This window comes from Bos taurus, chromosome 7, assembly GCF_002263795.3.
Source record: "Bos taurus isolate L1 Dominette 01449 registration number 42190680 breed Hereford chromosome 7, ARS-UCD2.0, whole genome shotgun sequence".
Classification (NCBI taxonomy): Eukaryota; Metazoa; Chordata; class Mammalia; order Artiodactyla; family Bovidae; genus Bos; species Bos taurus.
In genome coordinates this window covers 53,004,031-53,022,858 of record NC_037334.1, presented here as the reverse complement: position 1 = coordinate 53,022,858, position 18,828 = coordinate 53,004,031, and the positions used below count along the sequence as shown (strand labels likewise).

Below are 18,828 nucleotides of genomic sequence, written 5' to 3'. Positions count from 1 at the left end.
AAGGACCTACCTAGGCAAAGTTGGCCCTTAACTCCCATCACATCAAATGCTTTACAAACCTCTGGACTCAACCTCAAGGTAAAGTGCAAGACTGGACAATGGTGGGGCAGCAGCGGCAGGAGGAAATGAGAAGGAGCAAGCCACCTCAAGGCCACCCAAGCCAGTTGCCCCCTTGGCCCCCTCCTGGGTCTCATCTCTGTGACAGGACTCTTGGACAAGAACTGCAGTGGGGAGTGAAGAATTGGAGAAAGGGAGGGAAAGGGAGAGGAAAGTGTGGGAGAGGGAAAGGTATAAAAACCTCCAAGACCAAGGAGTGGGAGGCTGGGGGATTCCCCGGGATAGGCGCTCAAGCTGGACCAGATGTGGAGAACAATGGGCCGGGAGGCTGGGGAGCCACAAGGGAAGGGGGAGGGAGGCTGCACCGTCAGATCAGAGAGGTCATTGTGCTTCAGGAGCCAAGGCCATGGGCACCTTTACGGTCTGGTCTGTGTGGGCAAGAGACTGCCACGGCCAATGCAGGAGCCAGAGGCAGTCCCAAGACAGGCCAAACCATGCAGATCACAACCCCCACCTCCAATAACAATGTCATTGCTCATGACTCTGGGCCAGGCTTTCCACGCACATTCCATTTCATCTCCAAGATTTCCGCCTGAGAGGTCTACTGTTCTTATTCCCATCTGCACTCTCAAGATGAGGCCCAGAGAGGTTGAGTGACTTGTCCCACATGACCCAGCTGGGAGCCTTCAGGGTCAGAATTTGAACCCAGGCAGTTCAGCTCTGATGGCCACTCTCTTAATCAGCTCTGCTTCCCTTGAGACAAAAATGGGTGATGGGGGCAGAGTCAAGACTGAGAGGTAGACAAGGGCGGGAAAAGAGGAATGGGAGAGGAATAACGGGAGACGAAGGAAACAAGGAGAGACAAGGAAGGAAGAGAGGCCGAGGCGTGACTCGTCCAGCAGGGGCTCTGGCTCTCTGCTTACTTGGCCACAGCAGGGGCTCCCCTCCCCTCAGCAGCCGCCTTGCCACATGGACAGCACCTTCCCATCCGGCCTGTCCCCTGCCGCATCCTCCTCAGCGGCAGTCCACTCAGCTTCACGGAAACTCTCTTTCTCTAATTGGCATAGAAACTCACAGCCCTCCCTTTTCCTGTAGGTGGGGTTTCCATAGGAAAAAGCTGCTTCTCTGTTTCCCTGGCCCAGCAACTGTTTGGAAGTCAGATCCCCACATCCTGCTTCACTGGGTCAAGTTCCTCTTGGACCGACTCTTGTCCATCACTGGCTCACGGGGACCCACAGTGCCCCTGTACCAGGGCTCCCCTGGCAATTTTACCTCATCGGTCCTTGCACCTCTCAAATCTCTTCTGATGAAAATGGCCTTTCCTTCTGTTAGTTCCATTATCTAATGATGGGACGAGGCTGTGCCAACAGGTCTGGGGGCAGGAGAACGGGGCTAATCAAGTCCCTCAGGAAACACTGGAGGACTCGCCCAGCCCCTGAAGAACTCTAGCGGTTTCTGGATCTAGCGCTCTCTGGCGGTAAGCATGATGCGATTTCTATCACTTCTGGGACTTTTGGGGCCCGGTGGCTACTTGTTCCTATCAGGGGATTGTCAGGAGGTGGCCACTCTCACTGTGAGATATCAGGTGGCAGAGGAGGTACCGTCTGGCACCGTGATAGGGAAGCTGCCTCAGGAACGGGGCCGGGAGGAGGAGCCTGGCCAAGCAGGGGCTGCCTTCCAGGTCCTACAGCTGCCCCAGGGACTCCCCATCCAGGTGGACTCTGAGGACGGCGTGCTCAGCACAGGGAGGCGGTTGGACCGGGAGCAGCTTTGCCGGCAGCAGGATCCCTGCCTGGTGTCCTTTGACGTGCTGGCCACAGGGGAGCGGGCGCTCATTCACGTGGAGATCCAGGTGCTGGACATCAATGACCACCAGCCGCAGTTTCCCAAAGGTGAGCAGGAGCTGGAAATCTCCGAGAGCGCCTCTCTGCGCACCCGGATCCCCCTGGACAGAGCTCTGGATCCAGACACTGGCCCCAACACCCTGCACTCCTACACTCTGTCTCCCAGCGAGCACTTCGCCCTGGATGTCATTGTGGGGCCCGATCAGACAAAACACGCAGAACTGGTGGTGGTGAAGGAGCTGGACAGGGAAATCCACTCATATTTTGATCTGGTGTTAACTGCCTATGACAGTGGGAATCCCCCTAAGTCAGGCACCAGCTTGGTCAAGGTCAGCGTCCTGGACTCCAATGACAATAGCCCTGTGTTTGCTGAGAGCTCACTGGCCCTAGAAATCCAAGAAGATGCTGCCCCTGGTACTCTCCTCATAAACCTGACTGCCACAGACCCTGACCAAGGCCCCAATGGGGAGGTGGAATACTTTCTCAGTAAGCACGTGCCTCTGGAGGTGCTGAACACCTTCAATATTGATGCCAAGACGGGCCAGGTGACTCTGCTCCAGCACCTAGACTACGAGAAGAATCCGGCCTATGAAGTGGATGTTCAGGCAAGGGATCTGGGTCCCAATCCCATCCCAGCCCACTGCAAGATTCTCATCAAGGTTCTGGATGTCAATGACAACGCCCCAAGCATCCACATCACATGGGCCTCCCAACCATTGCTGGTGTCCGAAGCTCTTCCCAAAGACAGTTTCATTGCTCTCATCATGGCCAACGACCTGGACTCAGGAAACAATGGTCTGGTCCACTGTTGGCTGAGCCAAGAGCTGGGCCACTTCAGGCTGAAAAGGACCAATGGTAACACATACATGCTGCTAACCAACGCCACACTGGACAGAGAGCAGTGGCCCCAATATACCCTCACTCTGTTGGCCCAAGACCAAGGACCCCAGCCCTTATCAGACAAGAAACAGCTCAGCATTCAGATAAGTGATGCCAATGACAATGCACCTGTGTTTGAGAAAAGCAGGTACCAGGTCTCCACTCGGGAAAACAACCTACCCTCTCTTCACCTCATCACCATCAAGGCCCATGATGCAGACCTGGGTGTTAATGGGAAAATCTCATACCGAATCCAGGACTCCCCGGTTGCTCACTTGGTAGCTATTGACTCAGACACAGGTGAGGTCACCGCTCAGAGGTCACTGGACTATGAACAGATGGCCAGCTTTGAGTTCCTGGTGATTGCAGAGGACAGCGGGCAGCCCCAGCTCTCATCCAGTGTCTCTGTTTGGGTCAGCCTCCTAGATGCCAATGATAATGCCCCAGAGGTGATTCACCCCATACTGAGCAATGGGAGAGCCAGCCTCTCAGTGCTTGTAAATGCCTCCACAGGTCATTTGCTAGTGCCCATTGAGAATCCCAATGGCCTGGGCCCAGCAGGCACTGACATACCACTACAGGCCACCTCCAGCTCTCGGCCATTCCTTTTGGTGACTATCATAGCAAGAGATGCAGACTCAGGGGCAAATGGAGAGCTTCTCTACACCATTCGGAGCGGGAATGAAGCCGGTGTCTTCGTCCTAAGCCCCAACCTGGGGCAGCTGTTCATCAACGTCACCAATGCCAGCAGCCTCACTGGGAGTGAGTGGGAGTTGGAGATTGTGGTGGAAGACCGAGGCAGCCCCTCCTTGCAGACCCGAGCCCTGCTGCAAGTCTTGTTTGTCACCAGTGTGGACCACTTGAGGGATTCAGCCCGTGAGCCAGGGGCCCTGAGCACATCAGTACTCACGGTGATTTGCCTGGTCGTACTGCTTGCTGTCTTTGGGTCGATCTTGGCTCTGATCACGTCTATCTGCCGGACGGAGAAAAAGGACAACAGGGCCTACAATTGTCGGGAGGCTGAGTCCACCTACCGTCACCAGCCCAAGAGGCCCCAGAAACAGATTCAGAAGGCAGACATCCAACTTGTGCCTATGCTCAGGGGCCAGGTGGATGAGCCTGGTGAAGTCGGGCAGCCCCCCAAGCATGTGGGCGAGGAAGCAATGATGGAAGCAGGTTGGGACTCCTGCCTGCAGGCCCCCTTTCATCTCACACCAACTCTGTACAGGACTCTGCGTAACCAAGGCAACCAGGGAACGCTGGCCGAGAGCCGAGAGGTGCTTCAGGACACTGTCAACCTCCTTTTCAACCATCCCAGGCAGAGGAACGCCTCCCGAGAGAACCTGCACCTTGCCGAGCCCCAGCCTGCTGTAGGCCAGCCCCGCTCAAGGCTCCTGAAGGCTGCGGGCAGCCCCACAGGAAGAGTGCCTGGAGACCAGGGCAGCGAGGAGGCCCCACAGAGCCCGCCAGCCTCCTCTGCAACCCTGAGGCGGCAGCGGAATCTCAATGGTAAAGTAGCCCCTGAGAAAGAGTCAGGCCCCCGTCAGATCCTGCGGAGCCTGGTCCGGCTGTCTGTGGCCGCCTTTGCGGAGCGGAACCCTGTAGAGGAGCTCACCGTGGATTCGCCTCCTGTTCAGGTACCTCTCTCTCTGGTCACCCCTGGATCACCATGAACAGCATCAGACCCCATTACCCTCACATTCATTCCTTAGGCTCACCAAGCACCTTAGGATGCATTGGGTGCAGTGGTTCAGCTCTGGAGTCAGAAGAATTTAGCTGTGTGGTCCTGGACAAATGACTTGCTGTCTCTGAGCTTTAGTTTCCTTACCTATAAAGCAGGGATGGCAATAAGAGCATCTGCCTCACAGAATTGTCACTTAATTCCTATTGAGCACTTACTCAGAGCACCTGGCACAAGCAGACACACAGCAAAGGCAGTGAGCAACAGTACCTGCCTTCATCTCATTTGGGCAATTTTCCCTGTGAAGCAAGCTGGCATGGGCATTACTGCCCCCGGGTCTCAGGGGCTGCCTGAGACCCCAGAGCTTGCCGGCTAGGCCTGCTGGGTAGGGCAGTGGAAACAACCTTGGGACTTGGGAGTTAGGCAGATCTAGGTTCCAATTTTGGCACAGTCACTTTAGGAGCTGGGCAACATTATCTTATTTTCTTCATCTATAAGATGGGAGTTGTGATACCAGACTTACCTGTGTCTACCTCCCAGGGGGTTGAAGATTAAATGGGATGATGAATGGCTGTGTCCAGTGACCTAGGGTTTACTGGACACAAATGGGAAAGCTTTTTCTGGGATGGGGCCTGATCTCACATCCATATCGACTCCTCTGAACCCCAGATCATTTCCCTGTGCCCAAGGCACACTTCTGTCGTGAGCCAGGCCATCAGCTCATGTTTCCTGCAGAGCAAGGACACGGCTTCCTTCCCCCACCTCTTCCCCAGGAAGCCACCTGGAGGCGGCCCAGCTGCTCTTTCAGGAGTCCTGCCCTGGCTCTGTGCAGCCCCAGAAGCGTTGTCCAGAGCCATTCATTCATTCACCCATTCATTCATCAAATGTTTATTGAATAAGCTCTTTGTGTCAAATATGGTGCTGGTGGTTGCCAGAGACAGCAGAGAGCAGGCCCTGCGGGTGACCCTATTGAAAGAGAGAAGGGCACCCAGGTGAGTTCGACTTAAAGGTAAGAGGCAGCTTGCCTAATACTTGGTGTCTTTCCAGTAGCATAGAGCTGCTGTGGAGTCAGATCTGGGTTCAAATTCCATCCGGCCCTGCCTCTAATTGCTAGGTAGCCCCTGTGTGCCTCAGGTGCCACATCTGCAAAATGGGTATAATAGCATCCTTTTCCTTGGGTTACTGAAGAATGACATAAGATTAGATACCACTGGACAGTTAGTAAGTGGTTATCCTGAGATCTATTACTAAGTGATTTATAGACTTTCACTCATTTAATCCTCATATCCACAACCAACACATGACCTGGGTCTTGTTATCATCCCCTGTTTTACTGCTGAGGAAACTGAGCCTCAGGATTCCTTAAGGTCACACAGATGGGAGATGGAGCAAGGAAAGATTTAGGATTTGAACCTGAGTCTGACTCGAGTCTGACTCTAGCTGTGAAATGACCCTGAATGACGGCACATCACCTAGGAACTGGCACTCAGGGAGTGTCCCTGAAGTATCGGCTGTCACTCGAGAAAAGGGTGGCAGGTGCCTTAGGAGGGCTTCTGGGCCTGGGCCAGGAGGTGGGAACGGCCCCAAGGCGGGCAGTGGGGCCCTGACACTCCCAAGTCACAGTGAAACCCCAGTCCCAGCCACCTCCCCTTCCAGACCTCCTCTGAGGTCGGCCCTTTCTGTCACAGCTGTCCAAAGAGCAGAGGGATCTCCTCGGAGGGGAGGTGAGCTGGGCCCCGGAGGCAGACACAACATTTCTAGGAGTAACAGCCCAAACCCCTCGACTCTGCGGAGCATTTTAAACTTTAAAACCACCTAATTAATCCTGACAAGCCTGAGAAGAAGGCTGGGTAGTATTTTTAGATTCACCTTAGAGATGAGGAAACTGAGATCTGAGTACATCTAAAAACCTGCCTGTCATCACACAACAAACTAGAAATGACTTTGACTTGGCCTGTTGCCTCCCTCATAAGAGCCTGTGGGACTCTAGCCCTGAACATCTCACCCACCCCTGTCCCATTCACCAGCCTTTCTGAAACTCCACTGTCTCCTCTGGCCTTTCAGCTTGAGTACCTTCTGACTGAAACTCCTTTCACCCCTCACCCAGACTCTCACCCTCTCTCCACTTGCTAACCCTCTGTGGAAACTCCAGGTCTCAGTAGAGGGGCCTGTGATGCAGTATGAACTCAGAAAACATTTGTTGAAATAAGTGAATGACTTCCCTGTAGCCACACCCCACACACACACAACTCTTTCCTTGCTCTAAGTTGGGTGAGGGGCTTTCATCTGCTCCACTTGACCTCTATCCTTTCCCAACTCCGATGTAACCCCCCATAGTAGCCCACATGCCCTGTCTCCCCTGACTGTCCTCCCAGGCAGACTGAGAGTTCCCTGAGGGCAGCGACTGGGCCGTGATCTCATTCTTACTCCCATAGCAAGCACAGGCCCTGGCACAAGCAGGCCCTCATTAAATACTTGTCGAGTGAATGAAAAGATGAATAAATGATTCAGAACACCCTCTGTCTTCTTATAACATAGTTACATCTGACCCACCAACACTGGCTGAGTGTTTGAATACTGCTGAAGAGGGAGATATAACACTTTAAGATGATCCTTATTGAAGTAATAATACATTTATAGTCAGGAAATGCCTTTTCCACCCCCATCTCACAGTGTCCACCAGGAGGAGGTCTCATGGGGGCCCCCAGAGGGCCATTATTCTTTCTCTCAGACACCCAGGTCCCGGGAATCTGTAGTTGACACAAAGCCAAGCAGGGAACCTGCCTGCACACGTCCCTGCCTCCGTCACCATCTTCACCATCCCCCATCCGATCCACAAACATCTGAGGCTGGAGGAAAGACTATAAAAAGAAAGCGCCGGCATTGAGGGAAACATCCGGTAAGGAAGTGTGCTGGGTCGGAATTGTGTGGAGTCAACAGATTTTTCCTGTCTTGTAGCAAATCTCCCAGCTGCTGTCCCTGCTGCATCAGGGCCAATTCCAGCCCAAACCAAACCACCGGGGAAATAAGTACTTGGCCAAGCCCGGCAGCAGCAGGTAAGCAGCACGTAGCCCCAACTCTGGTTTCTCAAGCCCCCTCCCCACCAGCTTGCCCTCACCCTTGCAGCCTCTGTGCTGCAAGGAAGGGTGAGCACATTCCAGATGCTGCTCCCCTGGGAGACTGCAGTGACCAGCATCCATCCCCCCACCCAGACAGCTTGGTCCTGGAGCTACTACTGTATTAATAGTATTTACAGGACCCAGGGTCAATAAGGAAATGACTTCATCCCTGAGGCTCTATCTGTCCTCTGACTTCAGAGGGACTAGACTATGGACTTTAAATCTGTAACGTTCAGCCTTCGTGCTCTTGATACTTAAATATAATATGAAGGTTCCTGGCTAAGGATATGGGTATGTGGGTGTGTTTCTTTGGGCTGTCCTAGAATTAAAGAGACCTCAAGAGGACAACTAATTTAACTCCCTCTTGTTACAGATGGAGAAACTGAGGCTCTAAGTAGTTTGATCCTACCCAGCTACGTAAACTTGAGTAAGTCAGATCAAGCCTCAGGCCTGCAGTTTCTCATCTGTGAGATGGAGGTCGCCACTTCCTTGTAGTGATGGGGTAAGAATTTAGTGACCACAAGTGTTCTAAGCCTGTGGCCCAGTGCCTGGAACAAAGGAGGTATACAAACAATGCTAAGTCCTTTCCCCTTAAAGTGACTTTGTCAAATAACCAGTGAGTGGCAAAGCTGGGACTCGCTCTCAGGACACTGACTTCCAGTTCAGTGCTCTTGCTGTGACAACTTACAGTCATTTTGTTTGGTTGGTTTTTGGCGAAGATAGCTAGAAACACTGTACAGTGGGGGTGAGCACATATACTCCAGAGTCACCTCAGCCTGCCTTTGAAATCTGACTTCATCACTTAACCTGTGGGAACCTTGGGCAAGATGCATAATCTTTACAAGTCTTAGTTTTCTCATTTGTAAAATGAGGATGATAACAAGAGAAGCCCTTACAGAAGTGAAAGGTTTGATGAGAAGGGGAATATACCTTGCAAAGCATATATCTGACTCAGAGTAATTACTCAATAAACATTAGTTGTTGTCATTACTTGCAAACTTGCCACCTTCCTGCTGAAATGGCCATAGAGAAAAAGCAGCAAGGACCCCAGGCCTTAAAGGCTGTTGGGGAGCCTTCCCAGATGCTGGGATGAGAAGCCAGGCCTACCCACTGTGCTGAGGTAGTCCCAGGAACTGGCCTCCTCAGTGATAGAGAGGGGCCATGAGAGGGAGAGGCCAGGGAGACAGCAAGAGACTCCATAGTAGACTCTTAGTAGTTTTGGGATGCCTTACCTCAGCTGCATCCTCTATTGACCTGCTCTTCTGGTCTGGGATTTAGCCTCAAACAAGGAGGAGGGAACATTCAGTCATTCAGTCCACCAGGTATTTATTAAGCACCTACTATGTGCCAACCTCTGTTCAGAGCACTGGTGAGAGAGCAGGGAATGACACAGACAAAAATCCTTGCCCTTGGAGACCTCCCTGATGGTCCAGTGGCTCAGACTCCATATTTCCAATGCAGGGGTCTCAGGTTAGATCCCTAGTCAGGAAACTAGATGCCACATGCTGCAATTAAGACCTGGAATAGCCAAATAATAAAAATAAATACTAAGAAAAAAACCCTGCCACCACTGGAACTCATACTTGGCTGGAGGGATGGAGAGATGGAAGGGTGACTGCACTGGATCAACCAAGGTTTACTAAACTTCTACTCTGTACCAGGTAACGAGAAGGAATGGAGGGACAATGGTGAATAATATCTGTGCATTCACTTTTGTTTGCTGAGTGCTTAGAACACTGTGCTAAGGCCTTTACCTGTGACACCTCATTTTACCCCCACAATGCCCCGTGAGGTGGTTGTTATTTATTGCTTTCATTTTACAGATGAAGAAACAGACTCAGAGTAGGCAAGGGGGCTGGGATCAAGAAACCCAGGTTGGTCTGACTCTGAAGCCTGGGCTGGGAACCTAGTTCACTTTGCAGATGAATGAATGCTGGCATGAATAGCAGAATATTCATAAGCAGGAATGAATGAATCTGTGTGTGAATTTCCTCACTGGTGGAATGGGTTGGCTTCCTCTGCAGGAGTACAATCCCAGACACAGATGGCCCAGGAGCCAGGGCTGGTGGCCAGGCAGAACCAGACCAGGAGGAAGGACCCCTGGACCCTGAAGAGGACCTCTCTGTGAAGCAGCTGCTAGAAGAAGAGCTGTCGAACCTCCTGGACCCCCACACAGGTAGGGACTTCCCAGGGTCACCCTGACCCCACTTCTGCCCCTACAGTCCCTTCCTGTGCCCAGGCTTCAGAGGGCTGTTCCAATCCACTGCAGGGAAACACAGCTAGTCTATTTCTGGAGAAGACTATCAGCAACATTTATTACTTCCCCTGGAGCTTCAGGTCTTCATTTGTTTAAAGACCAGATTTGTCTTTGATTATGCATTTAAAAAGTCATCAAAGAATAGTGAACAATTACTGAGCTCTTGGTGTGTGCCAGGTACTAAGGAAGCCTCTTGGAAGGCATTATCTCAAGTTAAGCTTCCACACAGTCTTCTGAGGTAGACATTAGGAGTTCTAACTTAGAAATCAGCAAACTGAGGCTCAGAAAGGTAACACAGCCTTCCCAGAATCACCTAGCTCATCAGTGATGGAAGGGAAGTCAACCTGGGCCCACCTACCATTAGGGGACCTCTCTTTACCTCCTAAACCACTCATCTGCATTTCTTATTGTGTTTGAAGACCTCTTTACCAGGAGAACTCAAGAATCTGCTGGTCACCCCCCACCTCCCCCCAACACACATCAGTCAGCCTCTTTCAAGTAACACACACTAAGTCTGACCTATGCTGTGGTTTTCTGTTGCATAGTTAATAATCTATTTCTCATCTGGTCATATTCTGTATGCTGAAAGCATGGCAGGGATTTCCCTTTGCTTGGTTAAAAAAATATAGCTAACATTTATTGAGTGCTTTCTGTGTGCTAGTCCCTCTTCTAAGTGCCTCATGAGAAAATCTTCTGAGATTGGGACTATTCATTATTCCCATTTCATAAAGAAAAAAAAAAAAAACTGAGGGACCAGGGTTTTAATAATTTTCCCAAGGTTGTGTAGCCTATGGTTATTAACCCAGGCAGTGTGGCTCTAAATTAAAATTAAGTAAAATGAAATCTAATTAAAATTAAGTAAAATGAAAAATTCAGTTCCTCAGTCATACCAGCCATGTTTCCAGTGCTACATGTGGCTAATGAATATTGCTTTGGACAGCACAAATACAGAGAACTTTATAGGACTGCATTGTCTAGAATGTAGAGCTATGAGGTCCATTCCAATAACCAATAGCCATGTGTGAAAATGGCTGGACCAGCTGAGATGTGATAGAAGTATAAAACACACTCCAGAGTCTGAAGACTTAGTATGAAAAAAGAATGTAAAACATATTAATAATTTTAAAAATATTGATTACATGATAAAATGATATTAAATATAAAAAACTTACATAAATTAATCTCACCTTTTCTTTTTACTTTTTAAATCTGGCTATTAGAAAATTTCAGATGACCTCAGTGCTGGTGTTATATCTCTATGTTCCAGCTTTGTGCTGGAACCTGTGGGCTTAGTTCCCATGTGGTCCTGATTCCTCATAGCACAGAGGGCAAGGAACACAGCAGGATGGTAACAAGTTGGAGAACGAATAGCACAGCAATGGTAGCAGAACCTGCACTGCCCATAGGGCTGGACCGTGATGGGGCTACTGGTGAATGGGCCTGACACTGGGGTCTCAGTTGCATCAGGTAAAAGCCCCACCAGAGGATGTGATGATGATCATATTTTACTGGCTGCATGAGCTCATTGCATCCTCATAGCCACCTACAAGATAAGTGCTACTATCTCACCACTTTATAAGAGAAAAAAAGAGCCTCAGAGAGATTAAGCAAGTTTTCCAAGTTGACACTGCTCATAAGATGCAAAGCTAGGAAACCAAACCCCGGTCTGCCCAGTGCCCACCTGCCTCGGAGTGAATTCACCATCATGTTTCAGCCATTCTCCTACACTCCACTGATTTTCTCATTGCAAGCTTCATTCCTTCTGAAGCCCTCTGACCCTTGTACAAGGAAAAGCCTGATTCTGTAACACCAAAAGAGTTCCAACCTTATTACCCCAGAGTCTCAGGGAACTAAGGTTTACATTTCCCAAATGTCCAGGGTTAATATTTATGTTCATTCAATCATTCAATAAACGTTCACTGAGCCCTGGGCGTGGCCTGGACTAGTCGGAAAGGGGCTGACCCTGCCTCACAGCCTGCATAGCCCCACACTGACAAGGCAAGACCAAGACTCATTTATCAATAGAAACAGCATTTAGCTGTATTTTGGAATAACTTTTCAAAATCACAAAAGTAATATTTGGTTAATAGAGACAAATGTAGATAAACAAAAAGGGAATAAATCATTTCTGCCCAGGGCAATTTCAGCAAACACTTTGACTTATCCCTTTCCAGTCTTTCACTCTATGCACAGATTTTAAACCCGCTCACCTTAAGCAAGTATTAAATACATGTTAAAGTAGATGTTGTGCTTTTTTTTTTTTCTTTAAAGATACAGATTCTTAACCACAAGGCCTATGCTTTGTCTCCTCAGCCCTGGCCTCTATCACTGGGCCTGGGACTGGTTTCCTAAGACAGGATTTTCTGTTGAAGAGATGCTAAAAGGAGAAGTGTGATAGTGGGATTCGGGGTCAGGGGGACACTTTGTCACTGCCCCGTCCCTTTCCTGGGACAGCTCTTAGGCAGCCAGCCCCTTCACAGCGTTTCCCGCAGCTTGAGAGGCAAAGGTAGCGGTGTGGAGAGCGTGCGGTATTGAGAGCAGGTGACAGTACAGCCCTTAGCGGGCCAGGGAAGCCAGAACCACAGGTGAGCACCTAGCATCCAGGGAGAGAGGAAGGGCAAGTTCTCCAGACAGTGGGTCTCAGCGGTACAATCACAGGGGGCTTCCAATCATCAGACCCGGGGATCAAATCTGGGCTTGGGTGCCTAGTAGATGAATGACGGAACTTCCCGGAACTCGTTTCCTCATCCATAAAATACTCTTGACTTCAAAGGTGTGTGTGGAGGTTAAATGAGATAATTATGTAAATTGCTTGGCACAGAAATACTTAATAAGCGGTCACTATTATTAATATTATGAATTGGAAAGGAAGGCAGCAGCAAGCCAGGAACTACAGCATTGGCTAAAAAAGGGAATCCCTCCAGCGGCCCCATCCTCAACTAGTGGTGTCTGTCCTGAGGGAGTGAAAATCCTGGCTGTACAGGGATGGATGGAGGCCACCTAAACCCGAAACACCCCCGGGGACTGGGAGATGCTTTAGAAAGAGGCCAATTTCTAATTCTAGGCCTTCCTCCTCCCGCGGCCGCGTCCCGACTCCAGCTCACGAGAGAACCTCAGTCGCTGCCTTCCTGCCCGGCGCGCTTCCTCGTCAGGGCCTCTTCCTTCCCGCCCCTCTCCGGCCGCCCCATCTGTCCGCCCCACCATTTCCCTTCCCTCCTTTGTCTGGCGCCCCGCCCGCCTGCCCGGGGCTCCGCCCTCACCGCGTCCCCTTCGCCCCCTGCAGGCCTGGCCCTGGACCGGCTGAGCGTCCCCGACCCGGCCTGGATGGCAAGACTTTCTTTGCCCCTCTCCACCAACTACCGTGACAACGTGTTCTCTCCGGACGCTGCGACCTCGGAGGAGCCCAGGACCTTCCAGACGTTCGGCAAGGCGCCCGAGCTGAGCCCGACAGGCACGCGGCTGGCCAGCACCTTCCTGTCGGAGATGAGCTCGCTGCTGGAGATGCTGCTGGAGCAGCGCCCCGCCGTACCGGTGGAGGCCGCCTCCGAGGTGCTGCGGCGGCTCTCTGTCTGCGGGAGGACCCTCAGTCTAGACCTGGCCACCAGCGGGGCCGCGGGCTCCGAAGGCCTCACGGGCCTAGCTGGGAACAAGGGGGCCGAGAGCAGGACCAGCAGCGGCAGCAGCAGCAGCAGGGGCCAGTGGATCCAGGAACCGGGGACCCTGGGAGATGTTAGGAAGCCCAGGCCCTGAGGATTCTGGGACAGGAACTAGTGTCTCTAATCTTTGAACTCACTGACCAGAGGTGGGCTGAGAACTTTAGGGTGACGGATGCTGCCCCACAGAGGAGGCAGGAGCCCCAGGACAAAAAGCTGGCTGACCAAAGCAACCCCATGTTAAGTGCTGGCTCTACCTGTGGAGTTTTTGGAGGAGGGAGGCAGTTTGTGGCTAAGTGTTTGCTGGTAAAACACATGGAAGAAGAGCACAGAGGGTTCATCCTCTTTGCAAAAGAGATGCCAAGGAGCATCCCAAGCAGGAAGGAGGGCCTGGTTGCACCCTGGAGGGTTGGGGACTGGATCCTGGGGCACCAGGCAAAGCCCTCTGACCTACTAATAAAGGAAATGCAGTGGGTAGTTACCCTGTTTGCACCTGTCAGGAGGGACAGGGAGGAGGGAAGAGTAGGGTGAGGGTTCTTTGTCATCCAGTCGCTGGCTGGAGTGTCATTGTGGGCCTGGATGGGAGGGTGCACAGTGTTAGGTCAGTGGTGATGGACATAGGTACACTAGACCCTCACTCCCCCATTGCTACAGTATCAAATAATCCGCTTCCCAGGTGAAAATTAAAGCTAAGAAAAGCATGAGTATTTATAGAGTATTAACAGGGGCCTTTACAATAGGATTTAATTTCATTTCCTCACAACCCAAGGAAGGGAGGTGTTATTATCCCCATTTCACATACAAGGCCATGAGACTTGGGAGAGGCTGAGTGTCTTGCCCAAGATCAAGCAGAGAAAGGAGGCAGAGCCAGAAATTGGAACTAGGCTTGTCCAACACCAATATCCATGCTCTCGACTTTGGCCCTAGACTGCCAGCCAAGGAAAAGAAAGGAAGAGCTACCACAGGTGGGCTTTTGCCAGAAGTGGGCTTGCCTGAAATCCCCTGAGGAAAAATATTGAAAAGAATATTTCCAAAGCCTCTCAGGCTGCGCATCTCTGCTCTTCCGAGCGCAGAGTGAGGGAGACTTATCATGGACCTGATGCAGGCTGGGCCTCTGCAAACTCCTGTCCTTCCCTAGCAAGCAGCCCTTCAGGTGCAGAAGTCATCTTTCCAGACCCACTGATCGTGGGTAAATCTTCCTCTGTCACAGCAGTGAATTCAGGCCCTAGAGGACAGTGTGTGAACTGGGTCTATGAAATCAACACTGACAGCAGCAAACCTTCCAGGGGAGGAGGGGATGGAAAAAAACAGCAAATATTTTCCCAAGGTTCAGCCTTATAATTTTCCTGGAAGTTTCCAAGCAGTCTATTCAGCTTCTCAACAATGTGGAGGCTCTCCCTGATACTAAAGAAAAAATTTCTGTGCCTCTCCTTTCATCCTTTTCCGGAACTCAGAACACATGTTCACTGTTCGCTGAAAGGTGCCAATCATGCTCCCATCTAGGAATAATGAAAACCATCCATATAGTGATGGTTTTACTATGTAGTGATATAGTGAATCACTATATATAGCGAATTCACTATAGTGATATAGTGAATGTAGTGAGGCATCATTATTCCATTATCCCATTTTACAGGTGAACAAAATGGGGCCCCCAAAGTGCTTCTGGAGCTCAGGGAGCAGGGTCTCTTGGTCTCTGATATATCACTCCAGGGCAGAATAACGTCTTTACAAGATCTGTGATTTGCAAGTTGTTTGGTTCCCCCAGCCAATGAAAGAGGCTGGGGGACACCAAGCAGGTAGGGTCTCCAATCTGACCAGCAAGGCACCTGGCCCAAGGCAACACTTGAATACTTGTTGAATGGAAGAAAAAAATGAAACAGTGGGTACAGAAATGCTACAGGATTCCCTTTTCTCTATACTGGAGCCCCAGGTATAAGACTTCATTAGAAAAGAGAAAAAAAAAAGGTTCCATTACGTGAAAACAGACTGAAAACCATAGCACTGGAGTAGACAGTGCTGACCCCCAATCACTAGTGGATTTTCAGTGCAGAGCTGATGTTGGGCGATGGAGAGAAGAGAAGAGGAGATGACCTAAGGAAACTGGAACCATTGCTCACAATTGGATCACTGCCTCCCTCTAGTTCAAAAGACCTAAATCTGTAGTTCTAGGAACCCCTGCATACTTGGCAAAATTTTGTATACAGGCTTTTTTCCTAGGCAGAAGATACAGAGTTAGCAGATTTTCAAAGGAACATGTGACCTATAAAAAAGGTAAGCAGTGCTCCTCAAGTCACTAAACCTCCACAGACAGGCAGTTTTAATCACAAGGAGTCTGAACGCTTTATTGCCAAAGAAATGGCAAGACAGGAAGGACTGACTGGCCCAGAGCCACACAGCAGGTTTGTGGCAGAGCTAGCATCTACATCTGAAATTCAGATGATGTTCTTTCTGATATATCAAGGGTCCTTAACCTGGGGTTCCTGGTCGAGCTTTGGGATCTAAGGACCTGCTGAATAGCATGCAAAATTGGGAGGATGCATACTTTTCCATGAGGAGACAGTGCTTTCATCTGATTCTCAAAGGGGTCTGTGACCTAAATAAGATTAAGGACCACTGTGATCCTTGATTTCCCACAGAATCTGGAGAACTCGTAGGTAGAGCTGTTTCTGAGGCAACCGACCTTTGATCAGGGCTGGGGTGTATATTGGTGAGCCTTGGTGCTCTTGCCCAAACCTGGCACCCCCTCCAAGGGCTGATGCCAGCCCTTTCCCCCAAGAAAGTTGAGAGTGAGACAGTGTGTATGCTGACAGAACTGAGTGTGCTGAACGGAAAGGTTACAGAAACTTCTTGACATCAGCTGAGATGTCAGAGCTGAAGCTTTGGACATGCTCAAACATCTTCCACCAAGATGGGCTCTGTCCCCCGGGAGACTGAAGGAGCAGGCGAGCCAGCGAGCACTCTGTTAAATGTCGTCTTAATTTGGAAAGCGCAGGGGGACATTTTTTTATCAATAGTCAGCCATTCTCCAGCACTAGGAGCGCCACAACGCAGTGCTCACTTGGAGCCCGGGGGCAGTTTCGAGATTGACAGGCAGCCTCCCTGCCTGTCACCCAACTTCAGCTTGGCAGCTCACTGACCCTACCTCTCCTCTGACTGAAATGAGAGGGATATGGCAACTACCACCCTTGGGACTCTGGAGAGAACCGAATCCCCAACATAGCAAGACAGGAAGGGGAGAGGAAGAGTTTCCGCACAGGATCAGCCTGGCACACAGTGTGCACCCAGAAAATAGGTCAGTATCTTCCAGTCCCTGCTGAGTAAGTGGGTACAATATAGTGGGTCAGGGGTGGGAGGCATGATCAGAAACATTCATTCAACAAACATTTTGTATTTATGAATAATAACTAAGGGTCAGAAGTAGCACTAGGAATGGCAGTGGCGGGAGGGGTACACAGACTCATTTAAATATTTTAAAGCAATTCCTAGGTGTTGAGTAGTCTTGGCACTGGCTGATGTCAGGTGGAGAGAAGATAATGCATAGAATCACTCATTCACTGAATGAAATTTACTGAACATTTGCTAAATGCCTTGCACTGAAAATATAATGAACCAAACAGCGTCCGCAGTGTCAGTGGAAAGTTAAAGTGTTAGTCATGTCTGACTCTTTGTGACCCCATGGACTATAGCCCACCAGGCTCCTCTGTCCATGGAATTCTCTAGGCAAGAATACTGGAGTGGGTAGCCATTCCCTTATCCAGGGGATCTTCCCAACCCAGAGATTGAACCCTGGTCTCCTGCCCTGTGGGCGAATTCTTTACTGACTGAGCCACCAGGGAAGCCACAGTGGCAGGGCCCTCTGAAAACAGCATCTCCAGATAAGGAAACTGAGGCAGCAGAGCCTTGGCAAAGGGCTCACTGCTGAGGGCACCAGGGCTCCAACGCTCGGTCATCTGGATCCAGGTTGGCCCTGCTAACAGGGCCACCTCCCTAGCCTCCCCTCACATTTCCTTTCAGGGCACTGACAATGAGTCATTAACAGCGGAATTTTAATGGCAAAAGCACAGCAGTTCCAGGGGCTGCGAGGAAGCCCATCCCCTGGGGCTGTACAGAGACCGCAGGGACTGAACAGCTAAGGATTTTTGGTCCCTTGACAACATTCGTCTCACGACTATCCATCCTTCCTTCTCCACAACGGGAGCTTAAAAACATCCCCTCTCTGTATCTGGCGTGCCAGATTGGATTAGCACTTAATTTGTAACAACCGAGGGGGAGGGAGAGCCCTACCTGGCCATCACTACAGGAGGCCCAAGGTCCCCAGACTGTCTGAACTGCCCCTTGGCCCCAGGCATGACCAGAGAAGCTGATAATCAGAGAACCCCCAGTGACAAAAGGAGGGGAAGAGGCTGGGGAGCGTGGCTCCACGGGAAGGCAGGAAGTGACACTTTACACAGGGGGTGCCCCAGGAAGGTTTACCAGCTATCTGAGGGGAGCTGGGCTCTGTGCCCAGCTCTATGAGGGGAGCACTCGGTTAACCAAGTTCTTTACTGCAGGACTTCTTGGAACCTTGAATATGCTGATGTATATTGTGAATCTATAAAAAGGGGATGTCTAGTGCAGCGTTTCCCAAACTTATCTGACCACAGACCTTTTTTTTTTTTTTTGCAGAGATGAGTACGCTGCACAGCTTAAAACCCTGAGCTTTAACCAGTGAGTGTCTTGAGCCCTTACCTGCACAACGGGGCCTCATGCTAAGTGCTGAGGATACTGGAATCCAAAGAAAAAGTCCCTGCTTCCAAGGAGCTATCTGTGGGAGGAAGCCACAGGAGGGGACCAGGCAGGTGAGGCCCGTGTTCAGGGCAGCCCTGGAAAGGGAGTAGAGGGCAGGGGAGGCACGGGAGCTGGAGGAAGCTTAGGGCTCCAGTGGCGAGACCACTAGAAGTGGGAGGGGGTGCGGCCGGCAGAGAGAGAAATGTGGAGAACTCCCCTCCTCAGATCCTACCCACTTGGAGCTAGCCATGCTGGGTGGTCTTTCCCATTTGAACAGTTCCTAGGGGCTTGGTCCTCAGTCCTTCCCACCCCGCACCCTCAACCACATCTCTGCTATTGAACTTGGGCTAACATCCAGAAGCCGGGGAACAGCTATGCACAAATTCAGTAATTGGAGTCATTAGCGTTGACTCAGAAATCATTTTTTTCTATGTCTCTCTCTTGGAGAAGCTTTTAAGACCCTTTAAATTGGTTAATGGAGAGTTTAGATATGAGGATGGAGCCTCGGCTTTCAGCTTCCCCTGCCCGTCTCCCTGGCTTTCCCCAACATACTCAAGGGCAAGAGTGA

The 18,828-nt window shown here is 50.7% G+C and overlaps 1 protein-coding gene across 2 annotated transcripts; it reads left to right on the top strand.

Moving 5' to 3' along the window:
• The first annotated feature begins 1,197 nt into the window (after window positions 1–1,197).
• PCDH12 (protocadherin 12) lies at window positions 1,198–13,967 on the top strand. Of its 2 annotated transcripts, NM_001098111.1 has the most exon segments (4): window positions 1,505–4,417; window positions 7,420–7,517; window positions 9,605–9,756; window positions 13,121–13,967. In NM_001098111.1, coding segments are annotated over 4 exon segments (3,594 nt in total). In that variant the 5' UTR covers window positions 1,505–1,540; the 3' UTR covers window positions 13,588–13,967.
• Window positions 13,968–18,828: the final 4,861 nt, after the last annotated feature.

Bases quoted from the DNA above. Each gene is read 5' to 3' on its own strand.
- PCDH12 (XM_010807361.4), top strand. From the start codon at position 1,541: ATGATGCGATTTCTATCACTTCTGGGACTTTTGGGGCCCGGTGGCTAC. The intron at 4,418-7,419 runs GTACCTCTCTCT...CCTGTCTTGTAG, and splicing joins TGGATTCGCCTCCTGTTCAG to CAAATCTCCCAGCTGCTGTC.